This window comes from Brassica napus, unplaced genomic scaffold, assembly GCF_020379485.1.
Source record: "Brassica napus cultivar Da-Ae unplaced genomic scaffold, Da-Ae ScsIHWf_3070;HRSCAF=3881, whole genome shotgun sequence".
Taxonomy (NCBI): Eukaryota; Viridiplantae; Streptophyta; class Magnoliopsida; order Brassicales; family Brassicaceae; genus Brassica; species Brassica napus.
In genome coordinates this window covers 88,208-110,814 of record NW_026016306.1, presented here as the reverse complement: position 1 = coordinate 110,814, position 22,607 = coordinate 88,208, and the positions used below count along the sequence as shown (strand labels likewise).

At 33.3% G+C, this 22,607-nt stretch overlaps 3 protein-coding genes and 1 long non-coding RNA gene across 4 annotated transcripts; 2 read left to right on the top strand and 2 right to left on the bottom strand.

The window, feature by feature from the left end:
- Positions 1-4,178: 4,178 nt before the first annotated feature.
- LOC125603036 lies at positions 4,179-5,276 on the bottom strand. The gene is made up of 2 exons (XR_007335193.1): positions 4,706-5,276; positions 4,179-4,531 (listed from the first exon to the last, which is right to left on the bottom strand). It is a non-coding gene; the product is annotated as an uncharacterized LOC125603036 (long non-coding RNA).
- Positions 5,277-6,405: 1,129 nt separating this feature from the next.
- On the top strand, positions 6,406-7,608 carry LOC106397861 (VQ motif-containing protein 9). The gene has a single exon (XM_013838489.3). The coding sequence runs from the start codon at positions 6,535-6,537 to the stop codon at positions 7,402-7,404; it is 870 nt and encodes a 289-aa protein (XP_013693943.1). The 5' UTR covers positions 6,406-6,534; the 3' UTR covers positions 7,405-7,608.
- A 335-nt stretch (positions 7,609-7,943) lies between these two features.
- LOC106397868 (14-3-3-like protein GF14 omega) lies at positions 7,944-9,788 on the bottom strand. The gene is made up of 4 exons (XM_013838496.3): positions 9,162-9,788; positions 8,586-8,708; positions 8,375-8,491; positions 7,944-8,291 (listed from the first exon to the last, which is right to left on the bottom strand). The coding sequence occupies exons 1-4, from the start codon at positions 9,636-9,638 to the stop codon at positions 8,226-8,228; spliced, it is 783 nt and encodes a 260-aa protein (XP_013693950.1). The 5' UTR covers positions 9,639-9,788; the 3' UTR covers positions 7,944-8,225.
- A 2,257-nt stretch (positions 9,789-12,045) lies between these two features.
- On the top strand, positions 12,046-15,153 carry LOC106397855 (UDP-glycosyltransferase 85A4-like). Its single transcript, XM_013838477.3, has 2 exons — positions 12,046-13,179; positions 14,113-15,153. Exons 1-2 carry the CDS (start codon positions 12,663-12,665, stop codon positions 15,018-15,020), a joined length of 1,425 nt encoding a protein of 474 aa, XP_013693931.1. The 5' UTR covers positions 12,046-12,662; the 3' UTR covers positions 15,021-15,153.
- Positions 15,154-22,607: the final 7,454 nt, after the last annotated feature.

The following is a 22,607-nucleotide window of genomic DNA, read 5'->3' as shown; positions in this document are numbered from 1 at the left end:
TTATACTCATTTTTAAAAATTCAAAATATAATATATAAATAATTTTTTTAATTTTTATTATATGGTTACTATGATTGTTTAATTTATTTTAATAGCTTAAAATTAAATAAATATAATTATAATACACACTTATTTTTATTAAATCTTTATTATTCAAAATAATTAATTGTCATATAAATATTTTAGCCACATTAGGCAATTTCGTAATTTTATTTAAGAAAATAATGAAGCACATTAATAATGTATTTATTGTGTTTTAATAAAAAGCTTATTATATATTTAGATGGACCAACCTATTTTTCTAAGGATTCTAAAAATCATTCTAGTGATGACATGTGGGTACAAAAAATGTTGCAATACTTCTCAAATAATATATAGGAAATGTCATTTTAAAATTAAGAGATGGATATGGCTTACTAGTCACTACCAAACACCTCGGTAATGTAGAACTTAGCATAGTATTTACTGAAATTACGTAACTAGTCGCAAATGTTTTTCAGTTTCATACGCTTTATGTTTCATTGTCATTTTGACATTTTTCACGAAAAATATGAAAATTGTATATTTCCTACGGTTCGATTTTATTGTCATTTTAGGTTTGTACACATATATTAAAAAAACATTTAATTTTGTATATTTTTACTAGAAAAACATCATACCTATACACCTAATCATATTTTAACCAATAAGAAAATTAATAGGGGATTAATATTAATAAATTATATCTTGAAACTTTAAAACGACCACTTATTTTGTGACGAAATTTTTTCTCTAGAACAACAAATAATTTGAAACGGAGAGAGTAATAGACTAATATATCTCTATTTACTGGTTTTGCCGATGACATACTGGTTTTCACCAATGGCACGCCAGAGTCGCTCTTGGGAATCATTGGAGTCATGAACCGATTTGCACGCATGTCAGGTTTGCGCATCAATGTAGCTAAATCTTCACTCTATGCTTCCGGAAATAATCTGAATCCACTTCTAGACGCGGCAGCGGCTTTGAGTATTGGAGTTGGAACGTTGCCTATCCGTTATTTGGGCATGCCACTGACTACGAAATCTCTTACTAGTCATGACTATGAGCCACTGATAGACAAGATTCGAGGGAGGATGCTTAGCTGGTCTAACAGAGCTCTCTCATTTGCAGGCAGATTACAACTTATAAAATCAGTCATCTCTAGTACTGTTAATTTTTGGAGTTCTGCATTCATCTTACCTGCCAAGTGTCTTGACACTATTGAGAGTATGTGTAGCGCTTTTCTATGGTCTGGATCGCCTACACAAACTCACAAGGCAAAGGTGAGCTGGGAGGATCTTTGTTTTCCGAAGGAGGAGGGGGGACTAGGGATCCGAAAGTTGCGGGATTCAGCCAAGGCATTTGCTATGAAGCTCATATGGCGAATATTCACTCAATCGTCATCTCTCTGGGTAAGCTGGGTAACGCATTATCTCCTCAAGTATAATTCTTTCTGGGATGTTAGAGATGATTCTAAAGGTTCCTGGATATGGAGGAAATTGCTGAAGTTAAGGAATGAGGCATATGATTTTCTTAGAATTGACATTAGAGACGGCCAGAAATGCCACTTTTGGTTTGATAACTGGACGGAGAAGGGACGTTTGATCGATATCACAGGCGCAACTGGAACCACTTATCTTGGAGTTTTACGACATGCTCGAGTAAGTGATGCTGTGAACATGGAGGGTTGGGCCGTCAGAGGGCAGAGATGTCGACGTTTTCAGGAGCTATATCGCAGCATCTTGGCAATCACTCCTCCTAAACCTGAGAATGGTACTGATATAGTACTATGGAAGAATGGGGAGGATGATTACTTGCCTACATTCTCAGCATCAAGAACTTGGGATCAAGTGCGGGTTAAAAGAGATAAAGTTCCTTGGAGCAAAGTGGTTTGGTTGCCACAAGGCGTTCCAAGGTACGCCTTCATCCTTTGGTTAGCTATCAAGAACAGATTGTCTACAGGGGATAGAATGAGACAGTGGGGGATGGTGCAGGGATGTGTGTTCTGTGGAGAAAGAGACGAGACTAGAGATCATCTTTATTTTTCCTGTCCATATTCATACACAGTTTGGGAAGTGCTTGCACGCCGGCTTGTTGGAAATGGAATCAATCCAGATTGGCAGTGGACCATTACTCGATTGCAGCGTATGACCGATAAGAGATTGGATACCATACTTGCAAGAATGTTATTCCAGAGTACAGTCTATCATGTATGGAGGGAGAGGAATGCTAGGCGCCACCAACAGCCTGGTATGAGTACTGATCAGATGAGAAGAAGGATTGACAAAGCCATGAGAAATAGGATTGTCTCCCTTCGATATAAACCGGACCACAAATACGGAGGACTATTAACGCGATGGTTCGAGGCCACTCTCTAGATCAGATCATTCTTTATTTATCATACCATAGCATAGAGGAAACTTAGTTCAATATTTGTACCTTGTACATAACATTATTTCCCGATGGATCAATAAATTTTAAATTTCATCAAAAAAAAAAAAATATATATCTCTATTTAGTGTACAATTAATTAAATGAAAATGCTTTAAATAAAAATTTATTGGTTATTCAAAAGGATAAAAAAATAAGTATAAATTTACATTGAAATTGTAAAATATACTTATTTTGAAACAAAATAAGTAAAGTGACACTTATTATGAAACTTAGAGAGTAATACACACACGAATTAAAAAACTGTTAATTATCTATTTTTTCTATTTAATATAACTTTTTATTTATATTAATTAATGAATTAAAAATGATAAACAATACTCTCTCCATATCACTTTAAGTGGTATTTAAAGGAAAAAAACTGTTTCAAAATAATTGATGTTGTCATTATTCTAGATTGAATTTATTACCGTTTGAACTTTGTGACTAATTGCAAATACTGAATTTTGTATTGGTTTAATTAATTTCATATAATGATTTTTTTATGTAACCAAGATAAATTGTATAAAAGTTTGTATTTTTTTTAATCGATGTGCAAAAACCTTAAAAACCACTTAAAGTGATACGGAAAGAGTAAGAAAATTATGTAATATTTGCATTGGAAATGTAAAATGCAATGTTTTAAGAACCGGACCGGTCACGGACTCGGCATTGTTACTGGATGACTGGTCAAATTGCTCCAACCGGTTCAACCGGGTTCATTTAATATATATTTTAAATATATGTATATATGTAACAATGTGACAAAAGTGAAAATACCCTGAGAAATATTTAAAGTAATTGTGACCACTATTGTTTATATAACTAGTTAAAGTTAAAAAAATATAAACAATGCATACTAATACTAAATCAACGTGTACGAGTACTAAATATATAACACGGAATGTTTATATAATCTCTTTAAATTAATACTTTATAAATTAATATACACTAAAATCTCTATAAAATAATATAATTTTATAGTCTCAAATCGAGTTTTTGGTTCAATTAGTATATCGATAAATTGATATCTCTATGAATTAATAAAAAATTATAGTTTTGGTGTAATTTCAATATTATTAATTTATAGAGGTTTCACTATATGTATGTGTAATGAAAAGGAAACACATGTGAAAAGAAAATTAAATAAAAGGAAAGAAACTATTTAGGTTTATAAAGGTAAAATTAAAAATCGGGAATCAAATAAAAAGTTACCATTTGTGCATCTAAATTGATTAATTTATGTTCAGTATTTGGTTGAACCAGGTTTTTCTATTGACCCGAAGTACCGATTTTGCCGTTTTTTTACTGCTTTTGACGGTTTAATTTAAGTCAAGTTTTTTTTATTAAACCCAGACTCGTTTTACTAACCAATTCACGGTTGGACCGGTCCGGCCGGCAGGTCCGATCCGATTCTAAAAACATTGGTAAAATGACACTTATAATAAAATAAAATTTTAAAAGTAAAATGATACTTAATACGAAACAGAAAAAATATAAAATTAATGTTTCTATATAACGTTTCCAATTAAAACTAATTAAATTTAAATTATTGAATGATACGTTTCAGGTGACAAATGCATACGAGTTAGCTATCAACCCCAGGCTTTATCTTTGCAAGAATAACTAAACTCATCATGCTTTATTTTAGGACTAGTATTAACTCCATGCTTCGCATGGGAATATTTTTCCATATAAAATATTTTGTTTCATATGACTAAAACGCATGTATAAAATAACTTCGATTTATAAGAAAGAGATGTGTACATCAAGAACAAAAGCTTCAAAACATTGCCTTACAGAATATATAAAATCATTGATCTTCCTATTATTCATGGTAGTTAAGAGAATACAATAGAGTTGAAAAATAAATTCTGATCATTGTGTTGTGTATTAATATTTCAAACATCTAAAAGAAAACATTGTGTATTGGAAAGATTGCAGTAATATAAACGTCTACCTGCTAATATTTATTTGTGTGTATCCTAAAATTTAATCAGCTTTTATGTGGCATTGTCATCTTCAACTCTTTGTGTCCCTCTCGCTATTGATTACTTAATATCTGACTGAAACATTAAACCTATAAAGAAAAGAGTGTCAAAGTACTCAGGATATCATATTAAAGGATGTTTTAGTTTACATTTTGATGTAAACCTTTTTTTTATGTACAGTAGAAAAACAATTGTAAACCTATTGTACAGTAGGAAAACAATTCAACAATATGATCTTGGTGAATTAATAGATGCACATTTACCTTTTATCAAAGATGTTCCACGTCTTCATCTGCATTTGTGTATGCTTTCTATTTTCGTCCTCTTTCTTTCTTTTTTTCCTAAAGTCTTTGTTGGAGTCAAGTCTCCTCCAATTCAGATTCACCATATCCACTCTTTCTTGAACCTTTCTAACTGTAAACCGGTTCGTTGAAGGATGTTTTGCCAAACAAGATAGCTCCACTGAGAAATATCAAATATGCTTTATTGATATTTGTTTCTTACAGATCAATTTCAGCACGGGCTCGGGACATTCCATACGACCCCAAATTTGCATTAAGATCATAGATCTTTCATACTCTGTTTTAGATAGATGAGAAGTTCCTCTGATATTTGTTTATCCAATCTAAAAATATAGAAAAATATAGAAAAGCAAAAGATAGTGGGAAATGATAAAGATCGTGGGTTGTAGATTGTGTTTGAAAAATTGTTATACGCTATTATTTTTTAGATCATTATCTTGCTTAACTGATTTTTTTTTAAAAAAATTGAAATGTTTTTCAATGTGTCAAAATTTAATTGGAAAGGTGACTTGTGCTTTAGTATATAAGAGATTTTAACAAAACAAAACAAAACATTTCAAACATTCATGATCCCAAAAAGATATTTGCCGAACCAATCTCCAATAAAAGCTTTGAAATTTCAAGCTTGCAAGAGATTCATAAATTTAAGTATAAAAAAAAATGTGTATTCACACTTTTAAAGACTCAACTGAGAAATCTTAATAATTATGCCTTAATAAGATATTAACAGTGTAACTAATTTATAGGCAGACTGAAAAAAAAACAAAAAATGGCTAAAAGTCACGTGATAGCTGTCTGTTTCGTGCTTACAGCCGTTGGATAAGTCGTATTGCCGACTTGGATGGGGGGATTGCTGTGGAGTGAGAAGTAGATAATAAACAGCTCATGATTAAAGGCCGTATGATTGTCGTTTTCGGTAATACTTTAGAGGCTTTTGACCAAAATGGGCCGTTGAATAACCCGAACCGTTAACCCAAGACATTTGTATTATTCTTTTATTTCACTTATTTGAATAGACTGATATTCTTTTGAAAATACGAATTTATTTGGGGTAAAATGACTCCAGAAGTTACAGATTCCTCTGACGTATAACTGGATTTATTTAGGTGAAATTAACTAACTAAAATCTAGTAACAATTATGCTGTATCACATTTGAAATCAATATTTCTCAATGAGTATTCGACACTATTTATTTTGTATCGGATAAGATTATTTGTTAATTCTACATATAATTTATTATTTGTTAACTATACAAAAAAATAAATAACATTTGATATATTCCATATTTTATTTAATATCACGAGTCAAAATGTTTAGTGACTTTTGTTTGAATTCACACTAGGTAGCTAGATGCTTGAGTTACACCGTTCTATTAGAAAAAAAAAATATGAATGACATTTGCCAAATAATCAAGAATATCATAATCACAACATTTGTTTTTGCTTTTCCATAAACAGTTACAACTAACTTAAATGCAGACAAAACTAAATACAATTACAATTGATCCAGAGTAGAATATATAAATTTTAAAACTTCAATTGAGAAAATCCATATACAAAAGACAAATAATTTCATTTTCATCTTATTCTAGAAAAATCCAATTAAAGCCTAATTATTACAATTTAAAACCATTTTGTTTTCTTCTTGTTATAAATATCTTTCAATCAGAAAAAAAAAAAACAATTTCATTTCCTTTGTCTTCTCCATTATATCTCTCTACCAAATCTGGAAGAGAAAAAAAACAAAACCGAAGCTTATAATAGAGAGACGAACTCGATTTTGTTATAAGATGGATAAGAGCTGCAACTCCTCCCGCGACTCTTCCGCCGTATCAGCCACCGCAACGAGTAGTACTGGTAACAACAATACAGGAGGGAACAGAGATCATCATTACCTGAGACAACTCAATAAGCTTTCTCATAAGATATCAAAACCAACAGTAGCCTCCTCCTCCTCGTCCGTCTCCGCCGCCGTGAATCAAGAAACTAGTCACCAACCGCTTCCTCCTCCTCCGCAGCAACCGCCAATTAACCACGGGAACCTCCACCAGCACCAGCCTCCTGTTTACAACATCAGCAAGAGCGATTTCAGAGACGTTGTTCAGAAACTCACCGGCTCGCCTGCGCACGAACGGATCTCTGCTCCTCCGCCGATTCACCACCCTAGGCCTCAGCAGAGTTCGCGTCTACACAGGATCCGTCCTCCTCCTTTAGCTCACGTTATCAACCGCCCTCCTGGCTTGCTAAACGACGCTCATCGTAACTGGAGCGGGGGGTTTGTCCCGAGACCGACAGCGCCGCTTTCTCCTCTCCCTCCGCTTCCTCCGGTTCACGCGGCGGCGGAATCTCCGGTCTCCTCCTACATGCGGTACCTTCAGAACTCGATGTTGTCTGGACCATCGCCGTTAGCTCCTTTGGTCTCGCCTCGATGGTATCAACAACAGCAACAGGAAAACGCTCCGCCGCCGGAAATCAACAGCCGCCCTCCCCATCCTCAGTCGGCTCCGGCGCAGCAGTCGTTTGGATGTTTAAGCTCGCCGAAATCACCTTACGGATTACTCTCGCCGAGCTTACTGTTATCGCCATCGTCAAGTCAGTTAAGGTTTCCTGGATCTCCGACGACGGTGCCGCTTCCTAGCCCTAAATTTAAAGGTCACTGATCTGATCAGAGATGCAAACTCCTTGTCGGTCCGAATTTTTAATACGTCGTCGTTTTGATCGTCAGGATGAAATTCCCTTTGTTCTTTTTGTACATCATTAGGGGTGGATGATGATTTGTTTTTTTTTTAAACCTCACAAATTACTTTGTTATGTTCATGTTAGAAAAACAGAAGGAAAAGAAAGGATTACACTTTTCTTGATCATCTCTTCTTCTTCTTTACTAGATCAAATTGCATAGGGAACAAAGACAGACTAATGCTTTGATTGATTCCTTCTTGGTAAAGTAAATGTATTGATTGGATATCTAGCTATACCAATCACTTCGCTGTTCCTTTGGTTGATTTTTTCTGCACTGGTGCTTTCATTTTCCGTTGAAACTTCAACCCTGACGAAATCGTGAGCGTTTCGCTTTATTTTTTCTTTCATGTAAAACCAATAACGAGTGTTTCTATACTTATTCTAAAGTTCTTTTCATTTAATCAAAATGGATAATTGATTTCAGACCCCTTTAATTGGTAAAGTAATTCGCTTGACACCGTCAAATAAACAAGTCCCATTTTTTAAATTTGAGAACAAGATAAGGACAGAGCCTTTCAAATTGATTAGAAACACACAAAGCAAGGTTCGATTGCAGACACTGAAATAGACATATCCAAGAAGACAAAAGAAAAAGACAGAACAACAACAAAAAAAAAAAAGAGGAGAAAATCAGGCAAAGAGATAAAAGGTGATGACTGATGGTTCAACTTGCTAGGGATTACGATGAATGAATAAAAGTTCCAAACCCCTAGAAAACAGCAGTTCAGTCAAAAAGATTTGATTACTGCTGTTCCTCAGCTGGCTTTGGAGCTGACTCTTCCTTGATCTCCTCATCCGCAGCATCATCCTGATAAATACAATCCCACCAAACATAAGACTTTAGCCCATGAAAATTGCGATAACAGAAGAAAACTTTCAAAGGATTCTTACCTGCATGTCGGATGTCCAGAGAGTGAGGTTGTCACGGAGAAGCTGCATGATCAAGGTGCTGTCTTTGTACGACTCTTCACCTAGAGTGTCCAACTCCGCAATCGCGTCATCAAAGGCCTTGATGATAGCAATACAACAACCACAACGAAGATTATGTCTTTAGCAAAGTGTTTATGATGAGTTGCTAGGGATATTGAGCGAAGGCAAGTACCTGTTTAGCGAGGCTGCAGGCACGATCAGGAGAGTTTAAGATCTCGTAGTAGAACACAGAGAAGTTCAATGCCAGACCTAGACGGATTGGGTGAGTTGGAGCGAGCTCTGCATTCGCAATATCCTGTCACGAGAGAGAGTCACATATAAACAAAGGCAAGCTCAGAGATCTTGTTTTGGCCCCGGTTCGGTTCAAGCGATTCGATTTTCAGTTAATTCAATTAGATATTTGGTTTAAATTTGACTAAAAGCTCCAATAATTTTGGTTATTTCAGTTAGTTTTAGTAGAAATTTTAATTAGTTTGGATCAAATTTTAATTATTTTTTTTCAAAATTTAATTAAAATCGATATAATTTGGTTTAGATTAACTTTTCAATAACTGAACTAACCGATAAAAAAAATTTGCCGAACTTAACCGGAACTCTAAACCAAAAAACCAAAAAAATTGGTTTGGCTTGGTTTGGTTCGGTTCAAATCCGCGCTAATCTTGTTCATAGCCAACTCAATCATTCTAGAAGATGCAAATTCCTAAAACAATCGAATCTAATCCACGAAGCAGATTAGATGAGAGAATACCTGAGCAGATTTGTAAGCGGAGAGAGTATTCTCAGCGGCGTCTTTCCTCTCTTGACCGGTCTTAAACTCAGCCAAGTACCTATGGTAATCCCCCTTCATCTTCAGATAAAACACCTTCGAGTCCCCCGACGCTGCGGCGGGGACCAGCCTCGAGTCCAGCAGCTTCAGTATCCCCTCGCAGATCCCCGTGAGCTCCGTCTCGATCTTCCCCCTGTAATCGCGGATCGCCGCCACGTGGTCGTCGTTGCCGCGGCTCTCCTCCTTCTGCTCGATCGACGATATGATGCGCCACGAGGCGCGCCGCGCGCCGATCACGTTCTTGTAGGCGACGGAGAGGAGGTTACGCTCCTCGACGGTGAGCTCGTCGCCGTCGACGGAGGCGGACACTTTCTCCATGAACTCCACCATCTCCTCGTAGCGCTCGGCTTGCTCGGCGAGCTTGGCCATGTACACGAACTCCTCACGCGCGGAAACCATTTTCGATGATGATGATTTAGGTCAGGTCAGGTCAGAAGCGAGAGGATGAATGAAAATGAAATGTGTGTTTTTAATGAGGCGATGAATGAGTTTTAGAGGAGACGAGTGAATGTTGGAAGCAGTGGTGAATATGGGCCGTTGGGTTCTTTTGCTTTATAAAGGGCAAAGTATCTTCTGGCCTGTTTTTATCCTCTTTTTTTTTTAATAAATTAAAAATAAACCTTGAAATGGTAAGATTTTTTTAATTCGTTTCTGTATTTGATAATTTTCTGAATTGTTCACACATATTTAAAAAATTAATTAATTTTATATCATAAATACATTATTTTCTGTGAATATCAAACCTTTAATAAAATTAAACCAGTGATAACTCAATTTGTTTTTTGATAACTCAATATAATTCAATAAACTCAATTAATTTTTTAAAATGTTATAATTTTCTATTATTAAATAAATTAAATTTATAAAAAATATTAATAATTTAATTTTGTGAAACATCTCTTTTAGGATTTTAATTTTTATAGAACGGATGGAGTATTTATCTATACATATGTACTGCTATGCATTTAATATTTTTTAGAGAAAAAATAAACAAATACTTTGAAGATGATTTTAGTACCAAATTTCTCAAGGATTACTATTTTAAAAATTGGTCAGTTAACAAATAAATGGTAATGAAATTTTACTACTATTGGTACATGAAAAATCAAAATTTCCCCGACACTGAATTAAAATATGTTGGGTCTAAAGTCTAGTTTTCAAGAGTTGTAAATAGTATTAGGCTATTAGCAAATCTACCATTTTAAAGTTATTAGATTGATAGAAATAGTACAATAATGGAAGCAAGTTGGTTTAGCAAAAACGAAGACAGCTCAGAGGGCACACATGTGTTGTGAGCATGTCAGGGGATCCAAAGGACTATTTCTTCTCCAACTTGTTACATATAATATCGTGACTAGTACTAATATGTCTTTTAGAAAATTTAAAACTTCGGTTATGTGAATATTATTGTCTATTCTCCAAATCATAGAAACGTTATTATAGGCGATGTCTACGAGATTTGTTTGATATATTGTTACCTAATTATATATGATGTTGTATTTGACCCGAAGTGTTTATTTGATAATCGAAATTTAAGTCAACCGTGTCTCTATTGATTAGTTTACACGAAAACTTTTTTGGGGTGGGATTACTAGAGAATAAGTTTTGTCTTTGCCCTTTACGGTTTTGTTTACTATATTCAACCACAATTATTCTGATCCATGATTATGTTTTTTCTTATCTTACTTCTTCGCTAGTTTTTTTATTTTTCTTAGTTTATTAGTGAAACATGATATTACTAGCTTTGGCCAACCCAATAATTTCTTTGATAGTATATGCGTGCTTCATGTCTCGGAAGAAGGCATGCTTTACAAGTTGACATGGTTAAGCGGTGAAGGCGTCTCTTGAAGCCATGACATTTGATACTTGCTAGGGTTTAGCCGGTCTCTCGTATGGTATGTATTGCAGGTTGAAGATTATACTCCCAACACTTGAACATAATTGTGAAGCATGTTTTCTAAACATATAGTTTTGTTTGTGTCTAATGTCCAACGGCTCATCCCGTGGATTTACCAACGTCCACAAATTTAATGTTTTCCAACATGCACTATCGACTCTGAATAAACCCTTTGCTAAACGTAAGAAACAAAATTTCAAACAACAAGAATACATGTATATTATACCATTTGCTTGCTCTTTTGTTTCTTTTGTTATTCGTATTTTCTACCGAAGAATCCAAAATGTATAACAAAAAGTAATCAGAATTGACTATGAAAGTAAGCTTTTAAAATAAAATTAATGTAAGAAAATTGGGGGGGGGGGGGGGGGGGGGGGGTGGGGGGGTGGGGGGGGGGGGGGGGGGGGGGGGGGGGGTGGAGGAGTTAGCAAATACATCTGACCTTAGCCTCATAGTTTATTACAATCCACCCGGACCACCACCGACCAATGTGAAAATGAGATCCAAATTTAGAATAATATTTTTTCGCAAGGGTCAAAGTATAAGCGATCATGAAAATTGTTACTTTCAGTGGCACAAAATAATAAATTTACACAATTTGTTTGTTAGCTTGAGAAACGCTTTCGGCTCCACAACCTCCACCACCAATAATTTTGTTTTTAATTGTTAATTCTTATCTGAAATTCTACTTGATTTTAGGTATTTTTGTTCGTTTGTTAATGATGTGATCCATGAGCTTATCTTGCAAGTTGTAATCATATGAATAACTTACAATATAAGTTACGAATTTACGATTACAACAAAATAAGTTTTGTATAATTAAACTTCATGAAATTTTCTTATATGCAAACCATTCATAGAGCCAATAGCAAACACTTGAAATTCTAAAAAAAAACTAGTTCTCATAGTTAATTAATTAATTAATCACATAAGTATGTATAAACTATAAACTGTGTTTTCTATCAATTATAAAACAATAAAGTAAGAAGAATTCTTCAATGTAAGAACATCAGTAGGAGTTAAGAAGACTCCAAACAGTGAGCTCAATCTGTTCCCATGATTCAGCTGTGCGAAGTTCATCCCAATACTGAACATTGCACCCAACACATTCTCTTCATGTAATATACAATAACACCTGCAAACCAACCAATTACACAGTTAGACAAGACTAAACGGATTAAGAGAAATAGTTACGTGGATCCAGTGGTATGTAGACACTGACGTATATAGATACTCTGGGTAATTCAGTTAAAATAGTATCTTTTAAGATATCCATCCTACTTAAGCAGGTTAAACTACGTCCAAAGTGCTAAATGAATCGATGAATGCATATCTTTTACAGAAGTTAAAAATAACCTCGAAGATGGAAATAAACGTTAACAGCTGTTTATAAATATCATGTACATAAAATTACAAGATTTTGTACTATATAATAAGAACGAGGACTACTCCACAGTCTAGTATCATCCATCACAAGTGTCTTTCTCTTCTTAACAAGTTATACAACAAGCTAAAAAACAATAAAAATGGAGCCACAAGCTGTTTCTCCCTTACCGAACCGACATGCAGTTTGCATACCTTATCCAGCACAAGGCCACATCAACCCCATGCTGAAAGTAGCCAAGCTTCTTCACGCCAGAGGCTTCCACGTCACCTTTGTCAACACCGACTACAACCACCGCCGCATCCTCCGATCACGTGGCCCTCACGCTCTCGACGGTCTCGCCTCCTTTCGCTTCGAGACTATCCCGGATGGTCTTCCTTGGACCGACGTCGACGCTAAGCAGGACATGCTTAAGCTTATAGACTCCACCAGGAACAACTGTTTATCTCCATTCAAAGATCTCCTCACCCGTTTAAACTCCGGTTCTGATGTACCGCCGGTTAGCTGTATTGTCTCTGACGCTTCCATGAGTTTCACGATTGACGCAGCGGAGAAGCTTGAGATTCCGGTTGTTCTGCTTTGGACGAACAGTGCTACAGCACTTATGTTGTATCTCCACTATCAAAAACTCATGGAGAAAGGGATCATTCCTGTAAAAGGTACCTTGCATCTCGACTTGGTTTATATCATTTTGTTTTGAAAATTTTCTTAAGACATCTCTAGCTTTTTTTGTCAACTTGACATCTCTAGCTCATACTTAGTTTTCCTCGAACCTCTATTTTACAATATAACATTTTCAAGTTTCAAAAAAATAAAAGAATAAAACATTATCTCATAAAAGCTTTTTCTATAAAGTTGTAATGAGTATTTTTTTAAATAAAGTTCACTTTTTAATTGTAAGATAGGTATTTATTAGAAAGGGTTGTAAAAGTTGTGGACTTAATTTTTTAAAAAGTAATCATATTTTTTAAAAATAAATTAATAGCTAAAATTAGAAAATGAAATATATTAATATTGAAAATGATTGTTTACAGTTTTTTTTAAATACTTTGAGTATTTTTTTAAAAAAATAAATCTACAGTAAAAGAATTAAAAACACAATTTAAATATCTACCGTCTAATTGTAAATCAAACAGCATAGGCTATAACACCACCTAATCAGATCCATAATATTTTCATCAAAACAGTTTTTGTTAATAACTAAAATAAACAGATTGATGTTTTAATATTTTATAATAAAAATGACTTATATATTAGAATTCATACTACTGTTTATTGTGTATTTTATAAAAATGTGTAACAATCAAAATCTATTATATTTGTAAACAAATATTAGTCATTCATAAAAATGCGTCAATCAATATTGATAGTTAAGCTAAAATTTATCAGGTTTTATGTAATATAATATAATTTGTATATAGTAAATATTGAAGTTTAATAATATCATATAAAATTAAAAGAAATGAAGTTTATTTGTAATTACCGACTCTTCTATGGTTATTTACCTAAATGACTCTTTTTATAAACAATAATAGCATTAGTAGAAAAAAATACACTTAAAATGATCTAAAACACATGCAAAATTCTACTAGATGAAAGTGACTTGAAGACGGAGATAGATTGGATACCATCCATGAACACCATTCAGCTTAAGGACTTTCCAGACTTCATCATTAAAACTGATCATCAACATCTCATGCTTAATTTCATCATGCATGTCACCCAAAGATCCAAACGCGCTTCCGCTATAATGATCAACACTTTCGAAAACCTCGAACACGACGTCGTATCATCCTTGCGATCGATTCTCCACCCTCGGATCTACCCGGTCGGACCGTTACCGATCTTGGAAGACCGGGAAATTAACCGGGACAGCGAGATCGGACGGTTGAGATTGAATCTATGGGAAGAAGACACGGAATCCTTAGATTGGCTCGACACCAAGGAGAAGAAGAGTGTTCTCTACGTTAACTTCGGGAGTATAACGGTTTTGACGAGCGAGCAGCTGTTAGAGTTCGCGTGGGGCTTAGCGATGAGCGGGAAGGAGTTTCTCTGGGTGGTGCGATCGACTCTCCCGGCGGAGTTTCTATCGGAGACGGCGGATCGAGGGATGGTGGTTACGGGATGGTGTCCTCAAGAGAAGTTACTCTCGCATCCGGCGATCGGAGGGTTTTTGACTCACTGCGGATGGAATTCGATGATGGAGAGTGTGTTCGCCGGTGCTCCGATGATATGTTGGCCGTTCTTCGCCGATCAGATGACGAATCGGAAGTTTTGTTGCGAGGAGTGGGGGTTGGGGATGGAGATCGAGGGAGAAGTGAAGAGGGAGAGAGTGGAGGCGGTGGTTAGGGAGGTGATGGACGGAGCGGGAGGAGTTGAGATAAGAGAGAAGGTGATGGAGTGGCGGCGCGTGGCGGGAGAAGCTTCGGCGCCACCGTGTGGTTCGTCTTTTGTTAATTTTGAAACGGTGGTTAATGAAGTGCTTATGGGTGACGGTTAGAGCGGTATTATTGGGCTTTGCGTAACTAAGAGCCCATTTGTTTCTTTATATTATCTGCCGAATGCATGGAGAAATGTACATGCAGTGAAACTCAAATTTTATAAATTACAACTTAAAATATACATGCATTGATGATTTATGGGCAATTGTCAATAATAGCACCTTTGAAGTTTATGTCTCAAAAATAGCACTAGAAGGAGAAAGTCACAAAAATGACATTCATTAAAGGGTAAAATATTTCTAATACCCTTGGTTTAAAATTAAATAAACAAACAAAAATAAATAAAATAAAAATAAAAAATGAAAAAAAGAATTTTTTTTTATAGTTTCAGATTATATGTTTCAGATTTGAAATTTTTATAATTTTTTTTTTCGAATTTTTTTTTTCATTTTTTTTTTCAAATTTCTTTTTATAATTTAAAAATACTTTTTGAAACTGTTTTTTAAATTTTTATTTTTTATTTTAGTATTTTGTTTTTATAAAATTTTAACCCCTAATTCCAAAACACCACCCCTTAACTCTAAACCCTAAGGTTTGGATTAATTAACCCAAGGGGTATAAGTATATATTTACCTCTTTAATGAAACATATTTTTGTGACTTTGAACCTTGAATGCTACTTTGGGAAGATAAACTTAGTTTGGTGCTATCCTAGTCTTTTTCTCTTTTTTTTTATCTCTAAATCAGTTCCAATACACTATTTATTATGATTTTTACACTGAAATTTTTCAATTCAATATTAAAAATTATACTATTTTGTAACGTGCAATACCATATTTTACATCAAATTTGGTGTGAAGTTATAGTATTGCATTATAATAATATAACTTTTAATGTTGTGTCAAAGATGTTTAGTGTGAAAATTATATCAAAATAATATTTTAGAGTTGGATTGAAAATGATCTAACCAAAATATTAATCAATTTTTTTCTATAGAATAAATATATATATATATATATATATATATATATATATCCGCAGAAATGTCTGCAGGGTGGATCAACTTTCATGGCGACCAAATTGACAGATTGTGGAGAGACACACATACCAATGTAATGAAAAAATTGACTACTCATTTCACATGCATCCTCTATTCACTGTTCTCCAATCATTCACTCTCCTTTTCTTTTCTATTTCTTCACATATTTGGTTTAACTCGAAATCCCTATTTAATTATTTTTACTTATATAGAGTGCACACAGATTTGTTTGTTTGCGAAGTTTGAGACAACATTGAGGATCGGTTAGGTGCATGAACGATAAATACAATAGCATGATGATTGATGAAATTTCATTCATTTTTAACTCATGAAGAAATCTCGGCTTCCGAGAGCTACCCAAGAGTTTTGCTTTTGCTTTGTGTGTTTTGTTGTTTTGGTGAGAATAAAGATTACCTAAGAAAATTCAAGAAATAAAAGAACAAACACTACGAATAGTTACCGTCTGTATATATATGTTCATCACGGAGACTCCTAGAGACCGAGTATTCATCGTTGTTATGCATGTATTTTGTTATTAAGAAGACGAACACTTTTTATATAAAGGCAATCTTTTTAATTAGGTTTCTTTGGCTTCAGTTATATATATATATATAAATTGACATGGCAAAGCAAAGATATAAAGAGTCAATTTGCATATCAGGAAAGAGGGTATATCTGTGGACTGTACCTCCCTTCAAAAATTAGTCTAGATTTTTTTATAGATCCGGGATATCCCCAAAATAAAAATAAAAAAACAAAGATATGGATAGATAGTTTGGAAAATGAACATGTACTAGTGGTTGGGTATGTTCGAATCCGACAACATTCAGATATCACTAATACATGACCACCGGTGATTTAACATTCCCTCGCCGGAGAGTGGTTTACCATCTTTTTTTAGTTTGGGAAATGAAAATAGGGCTTATTTGCCAAATAACCAAAAAAAAAAAAATAGATTTTGGGAGAGAGAGTAGAGAGAGATAAGAAGAGAAAGTAAGAGAGAGGGGAGAATTTTGGTTAGTTTAGTGTATTTATGTTTTTTCATGTATATAGGGTGCAATTTTCCATGAAAATAAGCATGAGAAACATGATCTATTAAATTAAAAATCTACAATTTACCACCGGGGGTTGTGGCGCAGTTGGCTAGCGCGTAGGTCTCATAGCTACTGAGTGATCCTGAGGTCGAGAGTTCGAGCCTCTCTCACCCCATTTTTCATTATGCCCATGAGATATCATCTATATCTATACAATCGGCGCAAGTCATTATAGTCTTCAAAAACCATATACAACATTTAAATTTGGGCCTATGGTAGCCTGCCAGATTCAAATATTTTGTTTTTCCTCTTCAAAAATGACGAAGTAGGTTATCAGTCATATCATGGTCATGAATGGCGTCACGAAGCAATTATTCGAGAGAGGATAAGTTATATGAAAAAGGTTAAAGCATGTGGATATTGGTATACATATCATCACTTGAAAACTACTCCACGATATGGTTTACATGGCTCATCAGTCATTTATTTGTCACTTCAATTCTCTCACATGTTCCCTAAGTTCCATTCCATTTGTATAAACCCGTCCCTACAAAATACACATTCAATTATAGGGATGCCATCACACCAATATCGTTTCAATATTCAATCGCCGATTTTTCTATACAGAACCTGTCTATTTTAAAAAATATTCGATTCAATCGTTTTAAGACGTTTCTATTTGAGTCACTCAAAACCTTATATTTTAGTGTTGAACGATAATTAATTAATGGCTTGTGTAGATAGAAAAAAGGGTTTTGATACATGGAGATCCACATGGAAATGTTTTATGTGCACATGAGTAACATAAGAGACTAGGGGTGGGCGTTCGGGTACCCGTTCGGGTTCGGATCGGGTATTTCGGATTTTCGGGTATTTCGGTATAGAGGTATAGAACCCGTTCGGGTATTTCTGTACTTCGGGTCGGGTTCGGGTATTTTAAGTTCGGTTTCGGTTATTTCGGATCGGGTTCGGATATTTAGATTTTGAAGAAAAAAAAATGAAAATTTTCATTTCTCAAATTTCTTGTATTTAAATATATAACTTTTCACTTAACTATTTTTTATTTATAATAGATTGCATGGTTAATATATTTGGACATAACATTTTCAAACTAAAAAGACATTAATTTGGTTATTGTTTTTAAATTTTGGATGTAACTTTTTGTTAATTGCTGAAATAAGAAGTTTGACATGCATTTTAAGCGAATAGCAAATCATCTTCTACGTAATTGTATGTATATCATATGAATTTAAAGTATGTGTAGTATCAATATAAATATTTTATATAAAATGAAAGATGTAAACTATAAATATAAGGTTAATTATCATACGTTCGGTTATTTTCGGATATCCATTCGGGTTCGGATATTACCCGTTCGGGTTCGGATATCCAATCTCTCCTAATTCAATACCCGTACGGATATTTTGCTACTTCGGTTCGGATTTCGGTTCGGGTTTTTCGGATCGGGTTCGGGTGCCACTTCGGATTTCGGGTAAAATGCCCACCCCTATAAGAGACTATGCAGTGCCTTCTATAATATTTTTTCGACGTGAAAGAGAGAATGAGACTGAAGAGATATATTAACCTCCACCAATGCTAAAGGAAGTCACATGGAATTTTTTGTTTCTTTTTTTTTTTGGTCTAAATGTTAAGACACATGGAATTTCTTGTTAATTATTTAATAACTAATTCATTTCATATATTCATTGAGGATTTTTTTTTGACGAAAGAGGATTTTAGCAAAAGCAACTTTTTCTTTGATATATCTATCATGTTTGGTCCATTTCTCCCCCATTTATCATTTACCATTTATCATTTGATGCCTTCCATCTTTTTCCTACGACATTATAAATTTATCATATTTTTTAGACTTATGACAGATCAATACTGCTTTGTGTCGTAAGCGATGATACTTCTTTCATTTCATAATTATTGGTTTATTTCTTAAAATCTCATTTTTCTGTGACATATGATCCATCTCTCGTTTATCTTATATATATATATATATATATATATATATATATATATATATATATATATATGTTATACTTATTTTTATTTCTTACTCCATCGACGTAAGATATAAACATCTTCGAAATGGATTTTATATAAGAATCCGATTGAAAAGTAATTTGGCTCGGTATAATATTAGAGGATGTCCAAAAAGGAAAATGCTAAATAATTTAAACATGTAGGAGGGGACAAAGTTGGATAAGCATCAACTTCTGAAAACGAGAGATGTCACATTTGAGTTACAAAACTTGGATTCGAGTGGACAATAATGAAAGCCTGTGTTCTGACGGCTTTAGATTCTAGTATTATGTTTAGATCGAACAGTTCTTACTACTATATTTATTGATAACTCTTATCTTGTCGCCATTAAAAAGAAACAATCTTGTCTGTTCCACAAATAATTTATTCCTACCGAAACTGTTGTATCATGCGACGGTGAATGTGTTTACGACTTCCTATATATTTTCAACAAATTTGATTATTTTTTCTTATGAATTAAACAATATATCGATATCATAGTGAGTGATTCCACTGATATAAGATATTGTATTAGCCCCTATCGTAAAATATAAAGGAGTGGTGGATTTGGAGGCACGTACGGCCTAGCTTTTCTTTCTTTTTTTTCTTGTAATGTTATGTTAGTTTTATGTCATTTTTTTTTTGGACTGAACTTACGTGGTGGCACGTAATGCCAAATTAGTAGAGGAAATTAGATGTAAATTTTGGAAATATTTTTTTTGTAAATCATATATTAAAATAGCACGCCCATTAATTTTTAAAAATAAAATATTAATGGTCAAACTTTTTAATTGAATTGAAGGAGTTTAAAAAATCAAGATTTATTACAAACTTCTTATGCAAAACATGACCGTAAATTTATTGGCTAAAACTGCAAAAGCTTTTTATAAAAAGATATTTTCGTTGGTTATTTTATTTTTGTATAACTGTTTAGACTATTTCTAGTTTAAATCATGGAATAAATTTTTATATAAAATAAATAATGTACCTTCATGCAATTGTGATCATTTTGATCTCTAGTTAAATATATACTTAATCAAGAAAATAAATCTAACTACGGATTCTTTCTTTTTTGTTGAAAAAAGGCTTTCTAACTACGGATTCCTGAACATCGAATCTTAAAATCGTTTTTATTTATTTATAAAATTTCAATGTTATGTTGAAAGTAATATTTTCATCTTTTTTTCAACTTCACTTGTTATTTATGGGTATCTTGGTCTACGCGTCATGGACTCGTACAGTCGTACTCATGGAAGTAAGAAGTGAGTTGTCACTATGATTTCTATAAACAATGTTGGTTTGGTTGATTATAGAAACCGACCTAAGAAAGAAGAATATAAACCGACTTTCCAGCTCTGAAAAGGAAAAGAAAATTAAAAAAAGGCGCTGTTAAGTGCAAGTAGATTTATACTGTTTCATGTACTATCTTTTACGAGGTATCGTCACATAATAATAAACCTGGGACGTGCATGAAATAATCATAACTGTGGACAATGTATCACAACTCTGAAAAGTGGTGCAAGCCAATACAAAATGACCCATACCGTCAGTCCGTCACTCACACACAAGATAACGAATGCCTAAGAGCAATTCTCAAGTTGAGTATTTAGATTAAAAAATTATTATTATTTTATTATATAATTAAAATTTAAATGAAAATAAAAATAAAAATAAAAAATAGCACCAATGAAAATAGATACATAAGGAAATGGGAATTCTATAGAAATTTTTAAAAGTTCTATATTTAGATTTTTTTGATTTTTGATTTGTTTTTTTTAATATTAAAATTTTGAGAACTTTTATTTTCTAAAAGCATCGCGAGAATACCAAACAACATATTACAAAAATATAAATAAATTATGTAACTAAAAATTAAATAAAAATAATTTGAACCATTAACAAGGTAACACCTAGTTTGATACTCCAGCTGTTCCTGAAAATAGGACTTTATAGATTTATTTTTTGTTCCAAAATGATAGATTTTTGAAAAATTTAAGGTACTTTTAGTAGTTAATGTTGAAAAATTGTATACTTTTAAAAAACATTAATTGAAAATATTTTAATTGACTGAATACTATTGGTTGATATTTATTGGAAAATGTATAGTAAAATAAATAAAAATTCAATTATAAAAAATTAATTATTTTCTTAATACATGAATACTCTAGAAAATCCTTCTTTCGGAAACAGAAGGAGTAGTTTTTTTCCCTTCAGAAATGTCACTGCAAGAAGAATCGTTCTTTTTCTTTTCCTGCAAATTCTGTTTTTTTTTCCATACTTTTATGATTTTTTCAGTTTTTTTAATTGTAAGGTACTGGGTGAAGAATCTACCACTAATGGTGTTCTAATATCCTCGTTAGAGGTTCTCTTAAGTAGCACACTAAAGTATATAAGTTCGTTTTGTATTTGTATAGATATCCCGTAATTAATGAGTAGCTCTAGATAATAAACATACGTCTCTAGCGGTGCAGGGCTGGCTCAAGTAATTATGGGTACACGGGCAAAATAGTTTTTCAAAAGAAATTTTACATAAACTCTATGGATAACTTAAAAATTTTAAGTTCTTTTTAATTTTTTTTTTTGAAAATCAAATCTTATTTTAACACTAATTATGTAAAAAAAATTGGGTTCTGGATCCACGTCCCCCTTGCTTCTATGTTTTAGCCGGCCCTGTAGCGGTGGACAATAGTCGAACGTTTCTTTAAACACCAACAAAAAAACATAATAAAAACCATTAATCTTTTCTTATAAACTAAACCATGCGAGTTTTTTTTTGGTAAAATATTAAGCTTACCATTTTTTGAAGAAGATACAATGTCGTTGTTGAACAACTTTAACAAACCATGCGAGTTTGTACTTAATTTTCATTGATATCTGGAGCCTACCGTTTGTAATCAACTGTTTATCATCTCTCTCATTTGAAATTCAACTAGTGATGTTGAATACTCAAGAACAATAACCACTGTATAAAATGTCTAGAGCATATTTTTGCCTTAGTTTACAATATAATTGCTAACATCTAATTCATAACATAAACAAAAACGCGTAGAAAGCACCATTGACGATTTGACGTCTGAAGAAATATTTCTTTGCCATTTTATGGAGCTTTATATTTCATTTTTAAATATTTTCTTGGAAATATTAATATCTAAATTTAAGTTTTAAAGAAATTAAACTATTAGGTGAGTGAGTATCCCAAAGTCTTTAAGAGTTTCTTTTTTTTTTTCCAAACGAAAACTCCTACAAATCTCTTCTATTTCTCTTACTTTTCTATGTATTTTATTATTGAAATATACTTTAAACTTAGCATTTGAGATGCTTTTACAATATGCCAATCACAAAGCAATATAAAAACGCTGGAAAACTACGAAATAATGGGAATGAAACCAAAATAAACAGACTAATAATAGTACGACAAAAAAAAATCACGCTAAGAAAATTCAAAAAGTTACGTATAATTTATTCGGACAGCTTATATGAATTGGCCTAGCTATCCAAGTCGTACTCGTAAATACTTTCTTTTGTCCCCCAGGTCCCCATCTA

Bases quoted from the DNA above. Each gene is read 5' to 3' on its own strand.
- LOC106397861 (XM_013838489.3), top strand. From the start codon at position 6,535: ATGGATAAGAGCTGCAACTCCTCCCGCGACTCTTCCGCCGTATCAGCC.
- LOC106397868 (XM_013838496.3), bottom strand. From the start codon at position 9,638: ATGGTTTCCGCGCGTGAGGAGTTCGTGTACATGGCCAAGCTCGCCGAG. The intron at 8,709-9,161 runs GTATTCTCTCAT...CTCTCGTGACAG, and splicing joins CCGCTTACAAATCTGCTCAG to GATATTGCGAATGCAGAGCT. The intron at 8,492-8,585 runs GTACTTGCCTTC...GCTATCATCAAG, and splicing joins CCTGCAGCCTCGCTAAACAG to GCCTTTGATGACGCGATTGC.
- LOC106397855 (XM_013838477.3), top strand. From the start codon at position 12,663: ATGGAGCCACAAGCTGTTTCTCCCTTACCGAACCGACATGCAGTTTGC. The intron at 13,180-14,112 runs GTACCTTGCATC...AAATTCTACTAG, and splicing joins AGGGATCATTCCTGTAAAAG to ATGAAAGTGACTTGAAGACG.